Here is a 24,984-nt window from a genome sequence, read left to right as displayed (position 1 = left end):
TAATTGCTACTACTTCTACCCAAAAATAATGTGGCATATTCTTTTCAGCCCCGTCAAGGCATGTGCCACTTCTGCAATGTGCCTGTTTTTTCTTTTTGCAACACCATTTTGTTGCAGAGTGTACCTGCTGCATGTAAACTCTCTTGATTCCCTGCTTCCTTAGGAAATCGCTGAACTCATTGGTGAAATATTCTCCCCCTCCATCTGATCTCAGGCATTTTATTTGCATGCCTTTTTCCTTCTTGACCAAGGCTTTAAAAAAGTGAGCAAACACCTCAATTTTCTCCTTCATGAAGTAAACCCACACTTTCCTAGTGTGGTCATTAACGAATATAACATAATACCTGCAACCTACAATTGTTGCACTCTTGGTCAATCCCCATACATCTGAATGTATGACATCTAATGGCCTTGCACTAACATGTTTTTCATGTGGGAAAGCATGTTTGGCTTGTTTACCAAGCTGGCATGCTTCACATACTTTGTGAATACCATCAACCTTAAACTTTGGCAAACCTGCAACAATATTTTGGGCTTGCATAGACTTTAGCCGCTCTACATTCACATGACCAATGCGTTTGTGCCATATGTCAATATCTACAATGACACCTGTTCCATGCGCAAAAATGGCTGCCTTTACTTTAGGCATGTTCACATCCAAAGTAAACATCCTGCCATTTCTGTTACCCTTTGCAACCAAGCGACACTAATTTTTAAAGTCTTTCACAAAACATCCTTGAGGATTAAACCTCACTTAGAGACCTTGCTAAACCATCTGTCCAATAGAAACTAGGTTCTTTGTAATATTTGGAACATGAAGTACATCTGCCAAGTACTTCATTTTGCCATCCTGTATAGACAATGGCACTTTACCAACATGCACAATGGGATGCATAGTATCAACACCTGTTTCTACATAACCTATTTTCAGCATGTCTATAAACCACTCAGCATGACTGGTCATGTGGCTAGAGGCGCCAAAATCCACATACCATGTATCTTGAGATCCTAACACATCTCCTATTATGGAATTGAGCATGTGCTGCATCTCCTATTATGGAATTGAGCATGTGCTGCATCACAAACAACTGCTCACTTATGTTATCACCTCCCTATTTACTAGATGATACATAGTTGCCTTGTTACAACTTTCCACTTTTAATGTCATTCTGCTTTTTATAGCAGTCCGTTGACATGTGCCTTGGTTTACCACAATAATAGCACTCTATGCTATTTGCATTGTGATTTCTTTGCTCTTTCTTTGCCAACCACCTCGGCCTCTTTGGCTCCCCCTGCCTCTAGATTGGCCTCTTCCACCTGTGTATGATTATTGCTGGACTATTGTTGTTCAAAATTATGATTTCCTTGTCAGCCACCACCTTGGCCTCGACCACGACCTCTACCTCTGCCTCTACCTGAAGTAGAATAAAAGGCATGGTCCGATGTGTTCTTGCTTTGTGAAGAAGAGTCCTCACCTTAGTGACTTTTCCTCTATTATCAGCATAGACACCAAGTCTCGAAAGTTAGGAATATTCTCCCTGACTGCATTGGAGGTCTTGAATGGCTTATAGTCTTTGCCAAGCCCATTCAAACAGACACTCACCAAATCATCATCTTCCACTGATACATTGATGGACCCAAGGGATTCAACAATGCCCTTGATCTTTAAAGTATACTCATTGATAGACATGCTTTTCTTTTCCACAGTATGTAGCTCTTGCTTTAGCTACAATTTCCTTGCCTTTGTGTTGGTCTGGAACATTTGCATCAAATTCTGGAACATTTGCATCAAATTCTGGAACATTTGTGTTGGTCTGGAACATTTGCATCAAATTCTGCCACGTAACTACTGGAGTGTTGGCATCCTGTATGTGTCCTATCATCATGTCTGTGACACTAATTAAAAACCAATGCATGACTTTCCTTACACCTTGATTCTGATCCTTGAATGCCTTTATATTTGTTGGAGGAGCATTCTCTTCAGACAACTCTAGAGGCTCCTCATTATCTCCTTCCACATAGTCCCAAAATCTTTTACCCCATAAGGAAATTAGTCATTCTGAACTTCCAAGCATGGAAGTTATTCTTGTCTAACTTCTCACTGATAATCTGATTGATTCCATTAGACATGCTAACCTGCAATAATAAAAACACACAATTTCTGTATGCAACTTGTAACACAGCAGTATCTTTTGTGACTACTACAGCGGTACTTCAGCACAACTTGTAGGTCACCAAATCTGACCAAAGTACATGTACATACACCTAATGTCAACAATACATGTGCAAACACTGTCTGCACTACTGTTAAAATGCAATGCAATGCAAACACTATCTGCACTACTGCTAAAACGCAATACAATACTATAATAACCAGATTTCGACTAGAGATAATTCTCAACTAGAACTTCCCAAAATTGTCAAAAATAACTTGCAGTGACAGAACAGAGACCGAGATGCGACCGAAGCGCGATTCTGGCTGCAAAAGTTCAGTACTAAGTATTGAACACGATTCTGGCCGCAAAAGTTCAGGTACAAAGTACTGAATACCACACAAGCATCTCCAAGCCTACGAAGATAGCTCCTCAATCAGAGATGTGTAGCTCCCGGGAGGGGTGTTGTACCTAAACCAAGAAGGGAAAGAGATGATGATGCTCTTACCTGTGTACCGCTTCCTTCCTTCCTTGCTTGTTCTTTCCTCTTGCTTGCCTCCTTAGCTCTCACACGAACCGAAGCTCTGATACCATAAAGAGAATGTGGGGAAGAGAGAGAGCTTGAGTTCCTTACAAGCAAACACACACACACACACACACACACACACACAAGAGAGTGTAAGACACAAGAGAGAGATGGATGACTGAATTTTCTTATGTCTTCTTCTCTTCTCTATAACCATATAACTAAAAGATAAGAGTACGTACATAAAGTGAAAGTACTCTCCAACAACAACATACAAATGGTCAGTGTATAGTGTGAACCTGACTATATGAGCTGGTGCTATAACTATGCTATAACTCTAGTACTCCAAAGTGGCTGTCACACAACCTATCATCTCCACTGATGGCATATCGACCATAATCTCACCAACCATGCCACTGGCATAAGTGCAAAAGCTATCACCCAAGCGGGTTATCAATGTTCGCCGTAGCTCGATATCTCAATAGAATACCTACATCCAAAGTAAACAATCTTCCTTCCTTTTGACCCTTTGACCTTACATCCATTCTTAGTCTTCCACAAAACAACTATGCTCATTAAATCTCATGCTCTACTATTTGTCCCGTGATAGATGGCATATACAACACTTTAGACATGGTCTTCACTCTACCATCATGCATCCTCAATGGCGCACTCCTAACATGGGTAATGGAATATTGTGTATATTATCCCCTCTAACAACATAACCCTTTCAAACCACTCTCCATGGCAAGTCATGTGGTTTGCTGCTCCTTAATCCATGTACCATGTCTTATCCAATTCACCATGCTGCCATAACATGTTTCATATCAAACAAATGATTTGCACTTCCATCATTGCTAGATAATGTATAATTCCCATGTTGGGCTCTTTCATCGCGCATGTCATTTTGCTTCTTGTAACAATCCCTTGCCATGTGACTAATGTTGCCACAATAATGACAATCAATCCCATTGCTTTGTAGTTGTTGAGGTTTGTTAAAACCCTAAGATCTCTCTAGATAATTGTTATGCATAAACATGCATAAATCAGGCATAAACTCAACCACCCAACCACCCCCGAGCCCAAGGGATGCACACATGAATCATAAATGAAATACATCATACCTCTACCTTGATGTCCCATACCATCAAGAGGTATAACTCCAATCCAATAGCATATAGCTATAGTGTGAAATGGTAGGTGAGTAGATATGGACCTCTACACAAGAGACCATAGCATAAGCCTCCAAGCCTCCAAGCCTCCAAGCTTCCAAGCCCCCTTGAGTGTGCCCCATGCCCCTATTATATAGGAGGGCCCTCAAGTGACTGACCTTGTTCCCACGCTCCCATGCTCTCAAGTCTAATGTGGGTTAGCCTCCTAGTATATGCACACATAATGTGTATATAACATAGCACACATAATGTACATATAACATACTTCCCCTCTCTCAAAACATTGCACTCTTGCAATGAAAAGAAGGAGAACTGCGCTGAACAATCTCAACCGACTCCCAAGTCGAATTCTCAATTTCCCTATCTTTCCACCTTATTTTAACCTCAGGGATTAGTCAACTACAAAGTTTCCTTTCCCTGAATTCAAGTACCTTGTCAAGTTCATGTGGAACATAGGATAATTCATCGACTTCATTGAGGAGTTACTGTGTCATCCTCACCTCCCAGTTTCCCTTTCAATCTATCGATATGAAAGACTGGATGAACTCTAACAATTGGAGATAGTTTTAGTTCATACGCAACCGTGCCAATCCGATATATAACTCGAAATGGACTACAATATCTAGGAGATAAATTCGAGCATTTTCCCATTGACAAAGTCTAAAAATCTTTAGGAACATTAAAATAAGCCAACGCTCCTGGTTCAAAAGACCGAGATGAGCGTCTCCTATCAACATAAAACCGTGCCCTCTCATGAGCACTCCTGATAGAATCCCGAGCTTCGGTCAGAATTTCTTGCATATCTCGTAAGAAATCCCTTGATGCATCAAGCTCGATGTCCTTAAGACTGACATCAATAGGTGCCCTGAGTTGATACCCATACATAAGTATAAACGAACTAAAATAATAGCCGTAAATTTAGAACTGTTATAGGCAAATTCCATCATTGGAAGATATTTCCCAATATGATGATTTTCTAGAGACATGCACGAAGCATATCCTCTATAATCTGATTCATACACTCTGTTTGCCCATCAGACTACTGCGGATGATCAGAACAATTCATATTCAAAGTAACTTTTTTGTTGTAAACCTTTCGGAATAAAGTAAGAAAACATGGCATTATAACAGCAGAAACCAGGGATTCATCGATGCCCCGACATACCCATATCTGCATCATATAGAATAATCGACGTCTCGAGTTACCCATATCAACATAGAGAGTCATCAACGTCTCGATGAGTCACATATGTCCATCCGTAAACCTATCAGGTTGATTGTGTAAATCACCTAAAGTACGGAACTAGAGAAAGAAATGCCAACAAAGGAAGAATCCAATTTTCCTTATCCGAACACAACAAGATAAACTTGTTTGAACTCTAACGAAAGAGATTTCAACAAGTGAAAATGCCGATGAGATTTTCCTCATCAAAACATGCAGGTTATAGATAAAAGAAGTTTATCTAGAGAATGCCCACACTATAACTTCTAGTGAATTTAGAAAATAAGATTGTCTATGAATGTTGAGGTCAACATGCTAAGTGATGTAAGCAAAGCAACAATCTTGAGCCCAAATTATCCCATAAGATAATATATGTGAGGGATCCCTAGCGTCCCATTCCACCATGATACCACCCATACATACCTTAACAATTTGAAACTCCCTAGTATGTTGTCTAGGAAATATGAATAAAATCCTGTATAAAAGGAATAAGATGGCCTTATCCAGACTTTCACATACTAAACCTGTCTCTATATACTTGAGACTACATCAAGGAATAACTCCTTTTGAGAGTACATCATTAGAAAAGAAATTGAATTATTGGCGCCTTTCTAATGATAACTACCCAAAACACAATAAAGTTAGGGTAGAAAAATAACTCACCTAGATATATAAACAACTAGGCATCCGAGTTGGAATATATACAAGAGTATAAGAAATATGCTCCAAAATTACGTGCAAAAAACGAAGGCAAATGCTACCTTCAAAGCACATGTAAATATTCAAAAGATCAAAAGATCCTTATAAAACCATGGATAAAAGCATAGAAGGTCCTTCAATCCATAAATAACATAGTTGATCATAAAAATCAATGCATACCATCTAATGGACATAAATCATACCAAAAGAAGCATTAAAATTGGTGGCTAACTCATCAATCCGGAGTATATGAACATTTTGTCGTTCAAATAAAACTCCAAAGTAAGAAAGTGAAACACATGTGTGTAGCACTCAATAAGAAAACCCTAGACATAAGTGATCTAGGCAGAACCTGATGAGTCCATATAAAACTTGAAAAATATCCAAAAAAAAATCCACCAAAATAAACCGATCAACTAATCCATGATAGAATTTGTCTTAGGCTTAAGAAATTAAGCACAATCCACACTTTAATAAGTGCCAAAATAAATTATCATGGAAAAGTGTCAAAGGTGAAACACAATTTGAATGTAAATTATAGCCATCAAAAGAAATTCAGGAACATGTCCAAAAAGAATGGCTAAATCATGGTAAAAAATCATGAATACATCGTTTAGAATTAATCCAAACATAAATATCCATTAATACGAGATATAATCGTATTAATAATATGCGAATAACACGCATCTATCTAATGTCAGCACGAGAAAACGTACTTCAACATTAAATAACCCTCGAAAATATTAAATTCTCGAGAAAAAGAATTATCATGATTTTTTTCTAATTTTTCCAAATTTTACAGGGCCTCAAAATATAATAATTTTGAATTCCACGAAACCTATCTCATGGCATTCCAAACCTATATTTTTCCAGAAAATTTTTAGCAATTAAATTTGCCAAAATACCATTGATATTTTAAAAAATACCAATTTTTAGGATTTCTAAAAATAATTTCAAAATATTCCTAATTTTTCCTGAGAATCCCATCGTTCACGAAATTTTCAATTCTGCCCGACAATTCTCAAATCCAATGAAAATTTTCAATTTAAATGGATTTTTCTAATTTTTTGGGTCAAAAAATATATTTTTAAAGGAATTTGAATGGTCACGGGCGCCCGAATGGACACACCACATGCCAAACACCAACCCCACATTTTTCAAAATTTAAAATAACCTTTGTCTAATTTTTCACTAATTTTCAAGAATTTATTGAAATTTTTAAATTACCCCGAACGCATTTAGAATACGAACGGTAAAAAAAAATTTCGGAATTCCAACGGTTTTCTCGGAATACGGAAAGCCAAAAGTTTTGGGAAAATGAAAAGACAAAAATAATCGGAATGTGAAAGGTCAAAGGTTTCCGGAATACGGAAGGTCAAAAGTTTTTCCGGAATTCGGAAAGCCAAAAGGTTTCGGGAAAACGGAAAGCCAAAGGTTTTCCGGAAGATGAAAAAGCCAAGAATTTTCAGAGAATTTTTCCCTCAAATCCCAAATTTTTCAGTAAATTCCAGGCTTTTGCTAAGCTTTTTTTGAAATTCAAAAGCTTTTTTTAAATTAAAAACTCATTTTTTTTAAAAAAATGAAAAAAAAATGCTTAATTGGGTTATTACCCATTTGATTTTTTTAAGGGGGGGGCGATTTTTTTCGCCCGGCTGCAACAGCGCAGCCCCCCCCCCCTCCCGTCTCGCCTGCGCGTAAGACAGAGAGAAAGAGATGATTCTCTCTTCTCCCCTCTCTCCTCCCTTTCCTCTCCATTTCCATCTCTCCTCCAATCTCTTCTCTCTCTCTCTCTCTCTCTCTCTCTCTTAATCATAGAGAGATTAGCTTAATCTTTGATTAAAGATTTTAATTAAACTTAATCATAATTATGATTAATTATGATTTATGCTTTAAAAAAAATCATTTTAAAGAGATTTTTCACCCGAAAAAGAGAAAGAAAAATCAGATTTGAGAGGCGGAGAGAACCCCACGCACACGGGAGAGCAATTCATGCACCAACACACTGTCCCCTACTGAATTTCAGTAGAAATTGACAGAAATTTGATCGCATTCCCGCGGAAAAAACCCGCAAAAATGTATAAAAATACATTTTTAATCATAAAAATGCTCAAAAAATTCCTAAAAAATTAGGAAAAAATTTCTAAAAATTCTAGAAATTCAGGGAATCCATTCTACAAAAATATCCACCATAAACTTTATGGTATTTTTGTAAAAAATTCCATTAATGCTCGATTTTAACCATAAAAAATAAAGAAAAATAGCATTAACTCACGGAATTTCCCCGCAACGTCGATTCGTCCATTGAATTGTAGTTACACACGTTCCAATCACCATATCGATGATTCACGTGCAATTCATCAACACAAATCAATAAAATAATATTTTATTAGTAAATATTAAAATTTACTAAAAAAATCAACAACAATTAAATAGAGATTGCTCTGATACCACTGTTAAAACCCTAAGATCTCTCTAGATAATTGTTATGCATAAACATGCATAAATCAGGCATAAACTCAACCACCCAACCACCCCCGAGCCCAAGGGATGCACACATGAATCATAAATGAAATACATCATACCTCTACCTTGATGTCCCAATTAATCAGGTAGCTCACTAGGGCCTTGGCCATAAATGCGATGTGGGTGAAAGGTTGACTTGGTTAAAGTGAAGAACTGAAAAAGATTTGAAGGTTCAAATAATTTACTTCTCGAGAAGTTGTTTAATATGGGTTTCCAAAGTGTGATGTAAATAAATTTACCCAATTTAATAAACACAAAAAAAGAGGAAGAGTCGTCCAAAGGTTTATATTTATCCCATGGGAAAGGACGGAGCAAGAAATGTTTGAAAGGCGCCAGATCAGCCGGCAAGGTATCTACTATCGACTGTGTCATGCGAAGGCAGCTTCAATGGCGCCTTGTTGAATGCTCATGATGGGCAAGAAGCAGCACCAGCAACAACAACATCAAAAACAGGGCCACATCCGCCCGACACCACCCCCCCCAAAGCTCCATAGCCCAGCCCACAGCCATCTAATAGTGCGGTTTCTCTCCTCTCTGCGCAGCAGGGCACCCTTCTCCGTAGCCATCCCCATCCTGCTCCTTCTCCTCCTCTCTGCTATCTACTCCCAATGGGAAACCATAGGCTATGCCCTTAGGCCCATATGGGACTCTCCCCCAAAACCCTTCCACCACATTGCCCATTACCATGCTGAGGATGTCCCCATGGCACGCCTATGCTCTCTCCATGGCTGGACCATCAGACAGCACTCCCGCCGCGTCTATGATGCCGTCATCTTCAACAATGAGCTCGACCTCCTCGAACTCCGGTGGCGAGAACTCATGCCCTTCATCACCAAGTTCGTCCTCCTCGAGTCGAACACCACCTTCACAGGCCAAGGTAAGCCCCTCTGGTTTTCCGAGAACATGGAAAGGTTCGCGTTTGCACGGTCACAGATCGTCTATGAGAACATGGCTGGTAGAAAGCTCGAGAGAGGAGAGGACCCCTTTGTTCTAGAGTTTATGCAGAGAACCTCTATGGATAAGGTGCTGCAGCAGGCTGGCATTGAGCAAGGGGATCTTCTCATCATGGCTGATGTGGATGAGATCCCAAGTGCACATACCATCAACCTCCTCAGATGGTGTGATGGCATCCCTGACATAATGCACCTGCAGATGAAAAACTATCTCTACTCCTTTGAGTTTCTTGTGGACCAAAGTACATGGAGGCCAAGTGTCCACCTGTATCAACCCAGCATCACGGAGTATGATCACGGCAGGCAGACAGATTTCATACTGGCGGATGCTGGATGGCATTGCAGCTTCTGCTTCAGGCATGTCGACGACATTATGTTCAAGATGATAGCTTACAGCCATGCCGACAGGGTTAAATCACCTGGCTTTCTAGACCATGATAGGGTGCAGGAGATTGTATGCAAGGGAACTGACCTGTTTGACATGCTGCCTGAGGTTCACACTTTCAAGGACCTTGTCTCCAAGATGGGTGCTGTACCTCGATCGTACTCAGTTGTCAATCTTCCTTCTTTTTTGCTAAATAACCATGAGAGGTTCAAGTTTCTTCTACCTGGCAACTGTATTCGCGAAAAGTCAGCTCATTATGGCTAATTTTTTGCCTTGTTGTGCTGACCTTGTTGAAAATTGATATGTCAAATGGTTGGTTGCATTTATTTTGCACGTTAATAATTAAGGTTTTTTCTGTGTCTGTGGCGTCTCTCTACCGGGATTCTGAGCATTTTCTCCTATAATAGGCACATAATATTCATACTGGAAAGGTGGTTTGGCCCACATTTGACATGTTCACAGGATATGCAAGCTTCAAAGGAAAGGATGGGGTTTAGCAGTTCAGCGAAATTTGTGCCGAGCTGACATCCAAGAAGAAGGAAATCCCCCCCCTTCTTCAATCCTCTACGTCTGCTTGGCCTGTTGGTGCCAGCTGTAGGGGACTTGTTATGTTCGTGAAGTGCCCCTTTTGTGTTGGGCCTTCATGTTGTCTAGCCCTGGCCCAATACATGAGTGTCTTTTCTGGGCAGGTTTTGAGCTGCCCACAGGCTGTAAACAACCTTCAAATGCTTCTCAAACCTGCAGTAGACCTGCACATGCCTTTTATGCTCAATACCTTGGCTACAATCGATGTCAAACTTGCTCTTTCTGTTCATGGTGTGCACATTCTTGTACTGAAGTGCCCCTTTTGTGCTGGGCCTTAAAGTTGTCCAATGCATTCTGGGCAGCTGTCCACAGGCTGTAAACAACCTTAAACCTGCACTAGACCTGCACATGCCTTTTATGCTGAATACCTTGGCTACAATGGATGTCGAACTTGCTCTTTCTGTTCATGGTGTGTATATTCTTGTACTGTACACCTTTGCCTTTGGGCATTAGTGCATCTCTGCATGTCTATACACTGAATGGTCTTCTCGCACTATCAAGTAGGGCTCACAATGATCTGAAGCTGTCCCAAACTATCCTGTATATGGCTTCAGTAAACATGGCACATGCGTCTGAGGCTTGATGGATTTGACAAGTACCAATGGCCTTCTACTACCCTTTTTTTTGGGGGGGACAAGGAGGATGACTTTTTATGGGAGTCAACCAGTAGACTTTTTATTGTCCAGCTTCTGAAATTTATCTTAAATCTATTGTTTTACTTGATGGATTATGTAGTGGGGTCTTAGATTGAAGTTGCTACAATATCTGATCTTTCCTGGACTTGAAGCCTCAAATCCAAATAAACGTGAGGAGTTTTGAACTTTAATTTAAATCTTTTGGGACTTAGCTTAGATCCTTAGCCTATAATCATCGGGCCCAAATCAAACTAAGAGTTTTGGACTTGAGTCAAAATATTTGGGACTTGACTTGCATCCCTATCCTAGTGTCCTTGGGCCCCAATAAATTTAAGGAATTTTAGACTTGAGTTCAAATATTTAGGACATGTCTTGCATCCCAAGTCTAGGGACCTAGCTTGCATCCCCCACCGTGAATCCTCGGGCCTTAATCAACGTAAGGAGTTTTTGACTTGAGTCTAAATCTTTGGGACCTCTTGCCTCCCCATCCAAGAATCCTTATGCCAAAATCAGTTTAAGGAGTCTTGCACTAATCTATTTGACCTGGATTTCATCCTGAGCATTCTTGGGACCAAAACAATGCGAGGAGATTTGAACTTGAGTCTATATCTTTGCGGCGTGACCCCTAGCCTTGAGTCCTTGGGTCCAAATTGATGTGAAGTTTCTTACGTGACTTTGAATCTTTGGGACTTGGCTTGCTTTCCTAGCCTTAAAGAGCCATCAAGCCTAAAACAAACTAAGGAGTTTTAGACTTGAGTCTCAATCTTTGGGACATAGTTTACATCCCCATTCGAGATCTAAGGAGTTTTAGACTTGAGTCTCAATCTTTGGGACCTAGCTGTAACACGCGGAAGCTCTGGGAGTCTTCTTTCAGCCCTAAACACTACTGGCAACATGCTGATGCAAAACGCAGATATAGAGAGAGAGTAGAGAGAGAGAGAGATATGCTGGAAATTCAGTATATTACTATATTACAAAAAGGTACTCTTACACACAGCCGTAGGCTGCCTTGAATAAAAGGTGAATAACACCCAAAACTGTCCCCCTATGGGACTCCTATTGACCCAAACCCCTAGAGGGTTGAATGGCTAGAACAATGAGCATGAGTGCCTATTTATAGGCCTTGGATCCTTTGGAGAGCTGGCCGACCAGCAGTCGGCCAGCAGCCTTGGCATAAATACAAAAACGCAAGCCCCTTTATCAGCCGCCTTGTCTTTCTTGATGCGCTCCAGCCCCTTGGCTCTCTGGAATCAGCCGACAGCCCTCTGGAACCAGCCGACAGCATCCTTCTCCATGATCCCCATGCCTTGCTCCAAGTCCACCACAGATTCTGCACCTGAGGCTCCTAAATTCTGGTTCTACTCATCTTTTACTGGCTGCCCCCTTCTGGATTAGCCCTGAGAAAGTACATGGCATTGATCATGCACATGACACTAGCTTACATCCCCATTCGAGATTCCTTAGGTCCAAATCAGTTTACAGACTTATGAACTTAACTTGTAATCTTTGGAATGTGGCTTGCATAGAGGTCTTTGGTCCAGATCAATGTGAGGAGTTTCAGTTTTGGATTTGAATCTTTGAGACTAGGCTTGTATTCATAGCCTACGGACATCAATCCAAGGAGTTTTGGATTGAGTCCAAATCTTGGGATTTGGTGCTTTAGATTCCACTTTGGTACTTATTGTGTCTAATTCTAGGGATTAGGTTTATACCATAACCTAGAGCCTTTGGACCAAATGAGAGAATATGTATCATGATAGTTATATATTATTATGTAATATTCATTTAAAGAAAAGAATAATGTGCGTGTATTCATTCTAGATTATGTATATACTATATTATACTTGAAAAAAGAATAATGTGTATGTATATGTTTTCATTCTAGATTATGTATATACTATATTGTACTCGAGAATATCAAATTATTTTAGCATTATATATTTTATTATGTACAGTTATTATATTTGCTTTGTTATAATTAATTATTAATCATACTATCATTATATATTTAAAGTAAAATATTATTATTATTATTTATACTTTTAAAATTATTATTAGTATAACATGTGCTGCGGAAGTGTATTCATGATTAATGCTAAGCAAGGAAGATGAAAGCTAAAACTATGTTTAGCAAAGACATAGAAGAGAAGGAGAGATAAACCTAATCTATTGTATATTGCCAAAACATGTTATATATACAATGATCTTGTTGATTGATAGCTTCATGCAAATGATAGTAATGATTTACAGCTTCATGATGTATACTAAAGATCCTTGCAATCCTCTACTTTCAATCGGACAAGAGAAGCTTCTATTGATCCACCGCTATGTCCTTGTTGCCTTGCAGACTTTGACAAATGGATCCTCTTGATCTTTGAATGATGATCCTAATGAATGCCTAATGATCCTATTTATAGGGAAAAGGTATCAATTTGTAATCAAGTTGGTTTTGCTTATTTTTCTACAAAACATTGTCCAAAAAGTCATATTTTGTGTCCAAACTATTCCCAAAAGGTGTCCCAACCATTGGGCTATGTCTTGGGCACTTTCGGGACCCTATAGGGTTGCGAAATCCGCTTTAAATCTGCCCATATATTTGCTAATGAGAATATACTTGTCTATGAGCATCGAGATTAACGAATGCACATGATATCCTCTCTTGCTAAGCTTGGAGCACTGGGGTAGTCCATACACCTTTGCTTCAATTATGTTCCGGTCTAATTGAAGATTGCACTTCATATCCATCAGCTCAATCCCCAAGCTCTTTGACTTGGTCTTAGGGTTCTCTGGCTCGATCTCTGGATCTTTTGAAAACTCCTCTGAAACTGTCAAGATGATCTCATCCTCTAAATAGGATTTGGAGAGATCCACCTCCTTGGGAACTATCACGCTGACCTCATCCTCCAAATAGGATTTGGAAAGATCCACCTGCTTGATCTACGGATCTAGTTCTAGTTTTGGTTTGGGTTTTGACTCTAGCTTTGGCTCTGGTTTTGCTTCCAGCTCTGGCACGCGCATCTCGAGTAAGGCACCTCCTTGGAAACATGTCTTTCTATGATCATGTCTCTCGAGAACTCGTCTTAGAAGCTCTCTTTTCGTTGGGTCAACGCTCTCGATCATGGGTTGCTTCACAATCCTAGGTGATTCCTCCTTGGCCTTTGTTGATGCTGCCATGAATTGTGCCCATGTTTCCTTGAGCTATGCCCATCTTTGCTCCTACAGAACTTGACGTTCTTTTTCTTGAAGATTTACTTGATGTACTTCTTTCTCACGTTGGCAATGGTCCTCTTCTATGAGTTGTTTTCTAAACTTGGCGACGATTTGTGCGTACTTGGCTTAGCGTTCTTGTTCCCTTTTGTATCGTTCTTCATCTTCTCGTCTCCAACGACTCTGCATAGTCTCATACTCATGTCGTAACTCTTCGTTGGGTGGATAAAGTCTTATGAAAGTCGTGGTCCATTGCTTCTGAACTCATGATATTGTTTTTGCTGTTTTTTTTGTTATAATTAGTCAAAAAACCCAAACTTCAAAAACCCTAATTCAACATGCACAAAACATAATCTAAGGGTTGTCCTAGGATGACCTAAGCCTTGATACCAATGTAACATGCATTGTGGAACCGTGCTCATGATTAATGCTAAGTAAAGAAGATTAATATTAATATTATATTTAGTAAAGATACATAAGAGAAGGAGAGATAGACCTTATCTATTGTATATTGCCAAAACATGCTATGTATATAATGATCTTGCTGATTTACAGCTTCATGCAAATGATCTTGTTTGATTAATAGCTTCATGATGCATAACAAAGATCCCTGTAATCCTCTACTTGCAATCGGACAAGAGAAGCTCCTGTTGATGCACCATTGTGTTGTAGAGAAGGACAATTAATTGAAACAACTAATGTGTTTACGTTTGTGAGATAGGCGATGAGTAGTGTGCATGTCGCATATGGAGGATCTTGTATATATCATCTCAGAACATTATTATTTTGTATTATTTTGTTAGTCACGTGTCAAATATTTATGCATATTATTTATGTACGCTTGTGTGTGGCGTTGCTACATTCCTAATACATATGCTAGAAGAGTTTTGATTATTTAGACTTAGTGTGTGAACAAGATTTAGTGCTTGAGCTATTTTTGTAAAAGTGAAAAAGCAAGTCCTGTTTTGTACGCACAACTATTAATATCTCTTTGGGCTATATATTGAATAGAATTCTCAAAATACTTATGTCGTGGAAGTAGAGTTATATGCATGAGGGAGAAGATTGCACCCAATAGTGTCTTGATGGTGATGTTGTTCTATTTCTCTTGTTTTATGGTATACTATGCTCTATCATATCAATTTGACTTAAGTCTATGCTTTAATCTTTGATAAATTTGTGAGTTTTTTAAAAAATATTTCTTGAAGAAGCACATAAGGTCCCGTGTGACAGTGACAGTGATAGTGGTATCAGAGCTATGGGTACATGTACTTAAAGAAAAAAAAAGAAGCAAGAAGCTCACAAAAATCCAAAGGATAAAGAAGACAAAGGCTTAAAGACTCAATCAAAGGCTAGCAATTAATGTCACCCTTTCTTGTAAATCCACTACTGTGCAAGAGAAACCACTTCTATCTTCACAAATGTGATTTTAGCAAATTGAATGATTTTCAGATCCTTCTTTACTGATGAGAAGAGCAAGGCTTAAGAATCATTCTCCTATTTTCAGAGTTTCCAACAGTGGCCGACAAGATTTCTATAATTAAGGGTTTAAGATTTTCCTTCTCTTCTTCAATTAATAAGCACAAGAATCCATTTCAATCAACTGAAAAAATCATTTAAATTAAGCGTATGCTTAATTTCAATTACCATTTGCTTTTAAATTAGAAATTATGGCATCAACGGCAATGATAGATTCAATGAATTCAGCAAAACATAATGTCTATGTCTTTTGGCAACAGAAACGATGACGGTTTTCTCTCTCTCTCTTTTTTTTTCTCAGTCGCGCACATCGTGGGCTGTGGATTCCCAACCGTGAAGTAATGTTTTCTCTTATTATTATTTTAGAGCTTAAGCTTTAAGCTTTAAAGCTTCATATACAAGGGATGAACAATCACCATGAACTCCAAGAGCTCATCCCTTGGAAACCTATCCCAGATCTCACTTGTTGAAGTTTGGCAAATTCTTATAAGCTCCCTTTTCACATGTGAAACTACCTTGCTGAAAGTTTGACTATTTCACATTCCTAGTCTTTTTCTCTTTCTTTATTGTTTTGACCATGTGTAGCTTGATGAGCTTGCCTTTCACTTCCATGCATAGACATTGCTTACTGCCATATTTCAAATAAATTTCATCACTTTCATCATCGATACTCAACAGAGACTTCACTGTACAAAGACTCTAATTGAAGGCATGTCATTCTATGTGCACATGTATACTCCATGACATAAAGATCTCTCATTTGAGAAACCTTGATTAGAAGGTTCATTTTACGTAGCATTGGTAGTAGACCCCCCAAGTACAAGAATGTTTCCACATCTGCAAGTAGATGTCTTGCTTTTTGTTGTCCTTTGTCCTTTATCGAAGCAAGCGTGTGAACACTACCAACAAATAATTTGTACTCTCACTAAAAAGCCTTTCCAAAGTCATTCCACCAACATTTGCCAAGCTATCAAATACAACATTACATAACCTGGCGCATGTGCTTTTCCACAAAATAGATATTCATGCATGAAGTGGTGTCATGTGTAGTAATCCAAAGAAACAACAATGAAACAATGAAATTGGATTCTAACATTTTCTTTCGCAAATTGCCTTTTGTTGGAAGGTTTGCGATTTTGAGCGTGTGATCTATGGCTAGAAGGTGCCTTGGATTATCCCATAAGTGGAAGCATGGGAAGTTAAAGAGCCATATATAGGCTAGAGTAGCACCTTGTCATAATCATCTCCTCCGACTGGTGTTTTGGGAGGCAGCTCACTGGGAGATGGGAGCTCGGTGGAGGGATGCTGCAGTGCCCATTGGGTGTGTTCATGGTGCTCGATGGTGATGCGTCTCCTATGTACGATAGTCTTCCGTTGCTGCGCATTCTTACATGGTATCAAAGCCCCGGCGTGTGTGGTCCTAGGCGGCTCAGGCGTGTGTGGTCCTGGGCGACCCCCTCATGCCTTGGTGGCTTGCGGAGCTCGAATCGAGGGAGGGTGTTGGAAGGTTGGCGATTTCGAGCGTGTGATCTATGGCTAGAAGGTGCCTTGGATTATCCTATAAGTGGAAGCATGGGAAGTTGAAGAGCCATATATAGGCTAGAGTGGCACCTTGTCAAAATCATCTCCTCCGGCGGCCGGTGTTTTGGGAGGCAGCTCACCGGGAGATGGAAGCCCGGTGGAGGGATGCTGCAGTGCCTATTAGGGGTGTTCGTGGTGCTCAATGGCAATGTGTCTCCTACCGTTAGTCTTCCACTAAGCATTCTGACACCTTTTACTTTTTCATCCATCAAGCTTGCAAACTGCCATCCACTAGGCTCATTCCAGTATTGGGTTGGAAATGGAATAGAAATACCAATGAAGCTTAATGGCTCCCTCCATTTTGGATAGTCAGCCTTCCTATACTCAAAATATGAAGCACTATCACAAAATGAACCATAGTAGCTTGGCCATATTTGATCACCTTTTCATCAAATAAGTGTTGGATTGATGCCCCCGCCTTCTGATCAAATACTTCTTTTTGTAGATGAGCCTCATAAAGGGCCATATACTTCACATCTGCTGATTTCCATCTAATCGATCCAACTATTTTCTCATCAATTTCTTGCTCTTCGTACACTTTTCCAATATTCTTTTCTATTATTGTATCAAGTTTTAGCTATAGTGTTACCTCTCTGCCCAACTTCCAAGTACAAGCTAAGCAAGATCACGCAACTGTAGGCTCATTGTTTGGAATTTTTGCTTCTGGCAAAATGAAAGGGAACCTAGATATCCAATCAACCTGAAATGTTCTACCCACAATCCATTATCTTTTTTCTCGCTATTTTCTCTTTTTATCATCAAGTTCTTCTCCTTCACCTGTATCCTTTGAACCTTTAGTATAAATGCTTTCAAGTTCAATTGACTGGGGAGTGGAGGATGATACAGAAGCACCTTAGCCTTGCTCTTCAAGTTCAAGTTGAGATATATCTACTGCAATACACCAGATGAGATAATATGTCTATGTAGTATTTAGAATCTACAATGCAAAGCAAAGAAACCCACTATCAAAATTTTGGCGATGAGCTATCTATGTGAATTAAACTGATCATGCAAAGGCATAATAGAAGATGAGATTAGATAAGAATATACGATGAGAATCTGATGAGAAAATACTTGTAGGAAGAGATGAGAGAATACATGTCTCTATAGTATTCGGAATCTGCAATGCAAAGCAACGAAACCCACTATTATAATTTTGGCGACAATGAGCTATCTAGCAAGGTATAGGTCTATGCTAGAAAAGCCTATGACATTAACTCCAACAACCTCTAGAGATCTTAATCTCTCATGGCAATACGAGCTCTTTCTTGGAATGAGAGTTGATAATACGCTAGCGAGAGCTACAATTTTTATTTTTTATTTTTTCAAAACTTTAGGCTAGTCAATAAAGCTGTTGATTCAGCCCCATTCTCCTATTAAAAATATCCAAACCTTTGAAATTCACCTTTGGGCTAAATTTAGACCTTATTTTTTTACCTTGCTTGGGGTTCCTCTCGTACCTTACCAAAGGTCGTTACCTTTTCAAGTTTTGTGTCCTGATTTTTTGAGAATTCTTTGTGCACCTTTGTGGCCTTAACATATCTTAACCACTAGCTTTGTAACAGGTTGTTATGTCTAGCCTAGTATTGTCTTAACCATCTTCTTACATGATTTCCTCTTTGGTGATGCCTCTCACTGTAGAACTCATTTTGTCAACTTTGTTTCTCAGACATTTTAGCAACAGTCTCCACTCTCACAAAAGTCTAGGGTTTGTGCATCGTTTCACTTGAATCTATGTACTTAGTTTCCCAAGGAGGGAATACATCAATTGTTGATAATATGTGCATCCAGTTTTCACTAAAATATGGGGGTGGAACCGATACATATATCCTCCTCCTTAATCTTATTCAGCACAATTTCGCATTTGTACGCTTGTACTTATGTAGTGTGGTTAGTGGGTGACTGACTCATTTTTAAAGAGGTTACCCTCCATAGGATGAGTCTTCCATGACTACAAATGGGCATCTTTCTATAAATAGATTTAATCTAGGGCCCAATTGTGCACCAATCTGGCTTTCCTCATAAAAGTTCTATCTAATATGATATCATAAGAGTTTGGTTGGCAGCACAAGAAATTCATCACTACAAATGCGTAATGACATTGGACCCAAAAAAAATTCAATCTGGTTTTTTACATAACTCCCATGTCTTGTCTCATTAGCCATTTTCATGATAAGCTCTGTTTGTTCTAAAGATGGTTTACCCCATTTTTCCCAGCATCTCTTGGTAATAATGCTCACTCATGCTCCACAATCTAAGATCGTAGTTGCCTAGTACCTATTGTGGTAGATTGGAATAGCTACATTTATGTCATCATTTTCATAGTATCAGTGATTAGAAAAAGGGGCCCAATGAGCTTGAAGACTCAAAGAATCTTATGTGTTAATGAAAAGAATAAGTTGCATAGGCTTAATCCATGGATTATTGTAATTCATAACACTAATGAAACCCTAGTTTTTACTATAAATAGAGCTCCTCTCTTGTAAAAAAAAGTGTGGGGGCTTCTTTCCCTCTTGTAGCCATTCTTAAACCATCTCCTCTCCCTCTTGCAAGCTAGATCTTGCCCTCTCTTAGGCAAGGTATGCTTCTTCCCTCCATTGCTAAGCCATTAGGATAATTAGTGAGTAGCTTAAGGTTGATTAGGTGATCATTGAGGCATGCTTGGGTAAATCATTCTCATGTTACTACATGTTTGGGATTTCTTCTCCTCCACCCCAACAATCAAGCAAATCTCTCATATCTCTCTCTCTCTCTCTCTTGTTCAAGGAATGCTTGGGTCAAAGGACCGCGAGGCAACTGGGCAAGTGGGCCACTAGAGAAGCCCGGCGATGTGGATTCTTATCCACATTCCTCTACGGTTGGGTGGTCAACAATAGCTCTCCTCTCCTTCCTCATCTCCCTATGGGCGATGCAACATTGGTATCCAAGGTAAGCAACTGCATAGCAAGAGAAGGGAGGCCAACAAGGTAAGCAAGCGCATAGCAAGAGAAGGGAGGCCAACAGGGGGGGCAAGCCCACACGACCAGCAAGGTTCAGCCCATGCATGCGCCCAGTAGACTTTGCACACAAGTTCCCGATGCCCAAGCGGACCCTCATGTAGGCGACCACCAATGGCTGGAGAAGCCCATAACAGAGGGCCATACCCGCATAGCAACGGGCCACAAACCCACAAAGCACGCCAGTCATAGTAAGCAGCAATGACTGGTGCCTTGTTCACCTTGTTCGTAGCTCCCAACAACGGTTGCCCAAAAAAGTTCGTCCCATTTGTACACTTTGTAAAGTTTTTTTTTAATTTAAATTTTACATAGTTTTGGTATTTTATTTATTTATTTTAAAAAAATAGCTTCGAGCAAGGGTATCGTAGTTGTCTCAGAAATTTCAACAAGATTAGTAGAGAAGAGTCCATAGAGTATGCTCATATAATTGGTGAGTCAGTGGAGGAGGTAAATTTTAACTCCCCCACAATATCCGGTGGCTTGTTAAACATTGCTAAGGGATTATTCGAAATGCAGCTAGATACATAACAAGAGGCTTACTCTCGAGAGAGACAAGAGGCATGGAACGAGCAATAACTTGAGGTTTCCAATAGAGAGAGGGATGGTGTAGGAAGCACCTCTACTTTAAACTTTTGTCCAGAGGAAATCCTTAAACCCTTCTCAAGAGCCAACCTCTTACACAACAAGGATTAAGAGGGATGCTAAAGGTATCGCTAGAACTGCAGGAAATCTTTTTCCCTACAAGCGAAGAGATGGTGGTAGAGATAAACTTTTGGGAGGCCTTAAAATAGTTATAGATTTATAACCAATGGAAACAAGAACTAGACGCTATAGCCAAACAAAGATATAGGGAAAAAAGGCAAATCCTAGAGTCGAGTGCTCCCAAAAAAAAAGATAAGAGGTTGGGGCATATGTCTAAGTGTTGAAGTAAATCTCCCTCCTCAGTCCACATAGCATGCAGATGGCTTCTAGATATCCCATATGGCATTGAATCAAATTGTGCATCCTAGTATATAGGGTAAAATACCCTTGGCCCCCTCATATCCCCCATCTTTATGGTGGATGCATGGGATTTCAAGGGAGTGGGGGGGCTCTAGCCAGTTGTGGCCATTACCTTCTTAGTTTGCCTATGTGTAATCGCCCAGCATGGTATCAGAGTACTTGGTTGTCGTCTATTGCTACTACTGATGTGTACATTTGTTATGGAGCTTGCTTGTGGCATGTTGAGATCGTACTAGCAAATGCGTCTACACATGAGAGCATGGGAGTTGTTTGGGAGAAGGTGCCTGGGTTAAAACATGCTCTGTAATGAATGGGGGGGCACCACCTATTTGATGGTGGTCTTCATGATAAGCGCATGTCTCTATGTGGGCTCCCACGATGATGTCATGGTCGTGTCATCATGTGGTCATCTACTGCAACATTACGTCAAAAGGAGGCTTCGATTAAGAGGGGATGTTGAATTTAATCTCCCTCCTCTCTCCACATGACTTGCAAATGACTTATAGATATTGCATATAACATTGAATTGTATTGTGCATCCTAGTGGAGAGAGGAGGATAAGCATGACATGCAGATGGATCCCTCCTTTCTCCACACGAAATGCAGATGGCTTCTAGATATCCCATCCTTCCAAAGGGGAGAAGTACTAAATGGTGAAATCCCATCCTTCCTACCACCTTGAGTAGAGAGGAGTCTCCTAGGGAGAATCATTCGGGAAGGGGAAGATGGAGAGAAAATGTATAGTTCTCATTGAACCAACTCAGGAGCCATTTTTGACGTCAACTAAAGCTAACGCAATTGACTTGTTAAGCATTGCCATTGAAATAGATAAGGGGTGGCTAGGGAATTGGGAAGTGCTCACAATCATGCCCGAAGGCATACTCCCATGAAGCCATACGACATAGCTAAGTTAATGTAGAGCTTTATTGGAGAAGGGGACCCCATCCAACATGTGGAAATCTTTGAGTCCATTTGTGAAACCTATGGACACATTGATAAGCTTACCAAGGTCCATTCTTTTTCTCTAATGTTAGAAGAGAAAGCACACCCCCATGGTATAGGATGCTTAAGCATGAAGAGATAAAGTTAATTTCACTTGACTTCAGTAAGTATGTCTTTCTACCAAGATTTTCTAGAAACAATGATGAGTGGAGCCCAATGGCATAGCTTTACAATATCAAGTAGCAAGAGCATAACTCATTCAACCAGTTATAAGACCTAGCCATGCTTTTATAAGCTAAAGTATAATATTTAGCATGCTTGTATAAAAGAGGTCCATATTTCTACCAAAGCATAAAACCTACAAGAGTTTAATCAAAACTAAGCTTTTAAGAAACCTAAGATTTATCATGCTTATGAACTAATAAAGAGGTTTATCCTTTCAAGAACATTATTCATATATAGTATAGTTCTCATTGAACCAACTCATGAGCCAGTTTTGACCTCAACTAAAGCTAATGCAATTGACTTGTTAAGCATTGCGATTGAAATAGATAAGGGGTGGCTAGGGAATTGGGAAGTGCTCACAATCATGCCCGAAGGCATACTCCCATGAAGCCATACGACATAGCTAAGTTAATGCAGAGCTTTACTGGAGAAGGGGACCCCATCCAACATGTGGAAATCTTTGAGTCCATTTGTGAAACCTATGGACACATTGATAAGCTTACCAAGATCCATTCTTTTTCTCTAACGTTAGATGAGAAAGCACACCCATGGTATAGGATGCTTAAGCATGAAGATAAAGTTAATTTCACTCGACTTCAGTATGTCTTTCTACCAAGATTTTCTAGAAACAATGATGAGTGGAGCCCAATGGCATAGCTTTACAATATCAAGGAGCAAGAGCATAACTCATTCAACCGGTTATAAGACCTAGCCATGCTTTTATAAGCTAAAGTATAATATTTAGCATGCTTGTATAAAAGAGGTCCATACTTCTACCAAAGCATACTCCCTACAAGAGTTTAATCAAAACTATGCTTTTAAGAAACCTAAGATTTATCATGCTTATGAACTAATAAAGAGGTTTATCCTTTCAAGAACATCATTCATGCTCTCAATCCCCTGGTCATGCATATAAGATTAAAGCTTCATATGGGTATACTTTAAATCATCTTTATCATAAATCCTTCCATTTATTCAAAGAAAGATTAGATCTTCTCATAATATTTATGAACTAAGCCCATGCCAATCACATTTTTATAAGCCTTTGTGAAATCTATCCTATTTTATGAGGAGAAGATCAATCGATGCAAGCTATCATTTCAGACCAAAGCTAATGAAGCAAAGCATCAATAGTTTCAATTAAAATCCATGAAGATGACACATGAGATCATATGAGAACAAGTTAATAAATAAAAGCATCAATAGTTTCAATAGAAATCCATGACTCTTCTTTAATCAATGCAAGTTATTATATGAGAACAACGCCATCATATGAGAACAAGTTAATGAACCAAAGCATCAATAGCTTCAAGAGAAATCATAACTCTTCTTTAATCAATGCAAGTTATCATATGAGAACAAAGCTATCATATGATAACAAAGATAATGAACCAAAGTATCAATAGCTTCAATAGAATCCATATCCCTTCTTCAATCAAGAGAAGTAATACCTATCACATGTGTACTTGATCAATGTGCTTCAACAAGAGTGTTAATTTATACAAGCTATGCTTATAAACTTGAATCAAGCTTAAGGATAATAGATGATTAACATGTGTAAATACCCTAATCATAAATCCATTAATCACTAAACTTATGAGTAAAATCATTGTGTGATTAGACTCATAGCCCCTTATTAGAATGGCTCATTAACTTGGACTATCAAGCCTAAACTTGGATTAAATACTTAGATCTAAATATTAGCCAAGAGGGAAATAACATAAACACAAGCCTCATGCAAGAATTCAATCCATGCTATTAAAGGATTCATTATCATAAATATTGATCATAAATAACTTTTTATGCTATATCAATACCCCTAATCATTATTAAAACAAGACATAAACAATAAAACCAATTTGTGTACTTACCCATGGATTAAGGGAGAGGAAAGCTGAAAATTGCACCTATTTTGAGAGCTTATGGGCACTTTGGCAGCTCCAAAATCCATGAAATAATTGAGCTAATATATATAACAACCAAACCCAAGTAAGAAATTGGTAGAGTGGTATGTGCGCAACAATCTTAAGAAGAGGGATACCACTTTTAGCAATGCTATGCTCACCCTTGAGCATTGGCGGACACTATCGCCCGATCGCTCTCTGGTGATTGGACTCCATGTCAAGTCGAGCCCTACATAGCTGGTTATATGCTATGTGACATCCCCGATCTTGTTTGGCCATGCTCTAGGTACTTTCTTCAAGCCATACAAGGCTTTATGTAACCTGTACACAAAATCTGGGTGTGCATCATCACTCTCATAACCCAGTGGCTACATCATGTATACTTCTTCTTACAAGTTTATCTACCTTTTTCATCCCTTTGTATGATACATGTATACCTATATCTATCCTCAACCTGCCTAACCATGTACTAACATTGGATCTACTGCTAGAGGACTCTCTCTCTAGGTCCACTAAAGTAGTGAAATTTGTTGTATTACATGTGGGACACCATCATTACTTCTTATATCTACATCTTATTTACCTTTATTGGTGCAAACTAGCTGCTCATATCATCAAAGACAATATCTATGCTTACTTGCATCTCATGAGCGATAGGGTTATAACATTTATAACCTTTTTACTCCAACGTGTTACCAATGAAGATGTATTTCTCTACCTTTGGATCTAACTTTTTCTCATTTCGTCGGGAACATACACATATGTGATACATCCAAATATTTTCAAGTGAGACAC

General features: G+C 39.2%; 1 protein-coding gene across 1 annotated transcript; it reads left to right on the top strand.

Annotated features, from left to right (window-relative positions):
- Positions 1 to 8,570: 8,570 nt before the first annotated feature.
- LOC147620920 (uncharacterized) lies at positions 8,571 to 9,955 on the top strand. The gene has a single exon (XM_086825193.1). The coding sequence runs from the start codon at positions 8,698 to 8,700 to the stop codon at positions 9,895 to 9,897; it is 1,200 nt and encodes a 399-aa protein (XP_086681319.1). The 5' UTR covers positions 8,571 to 8,697; the 3' UTR covers positions 9,898 to 9,955.
- Positions 9,956 to 24,984: the final 15,029 nt, after the last annotated feature.

Source organism: Cibotium barometz, chromosome 31 (genome assembly GCF_041138505.1).
Source record: "Cibotium barometz isolate CiBa-2024 chromosome 31, ASM4113850v1, whole genome shotgun sequence".
Lineage (NCBI taxonomy): Eukaryota > Viridiplantae > Streptophyta > Polypodiopsida > Cyatheales > Cibotiaceae > Cibotium > Cibotium barometz.
This window is presented reverse-complemented; position numbering and strand designations above follow the sequence as displayed.

Coding starts and splice junctions, on each gene's coding strand:
- LOC147620920 (XM_086825193.1), top strand. CDS start 8,698: ATGCTCATGATGGGCAAGAAGCAGCACCAGCAACAACAACATCAAAAA.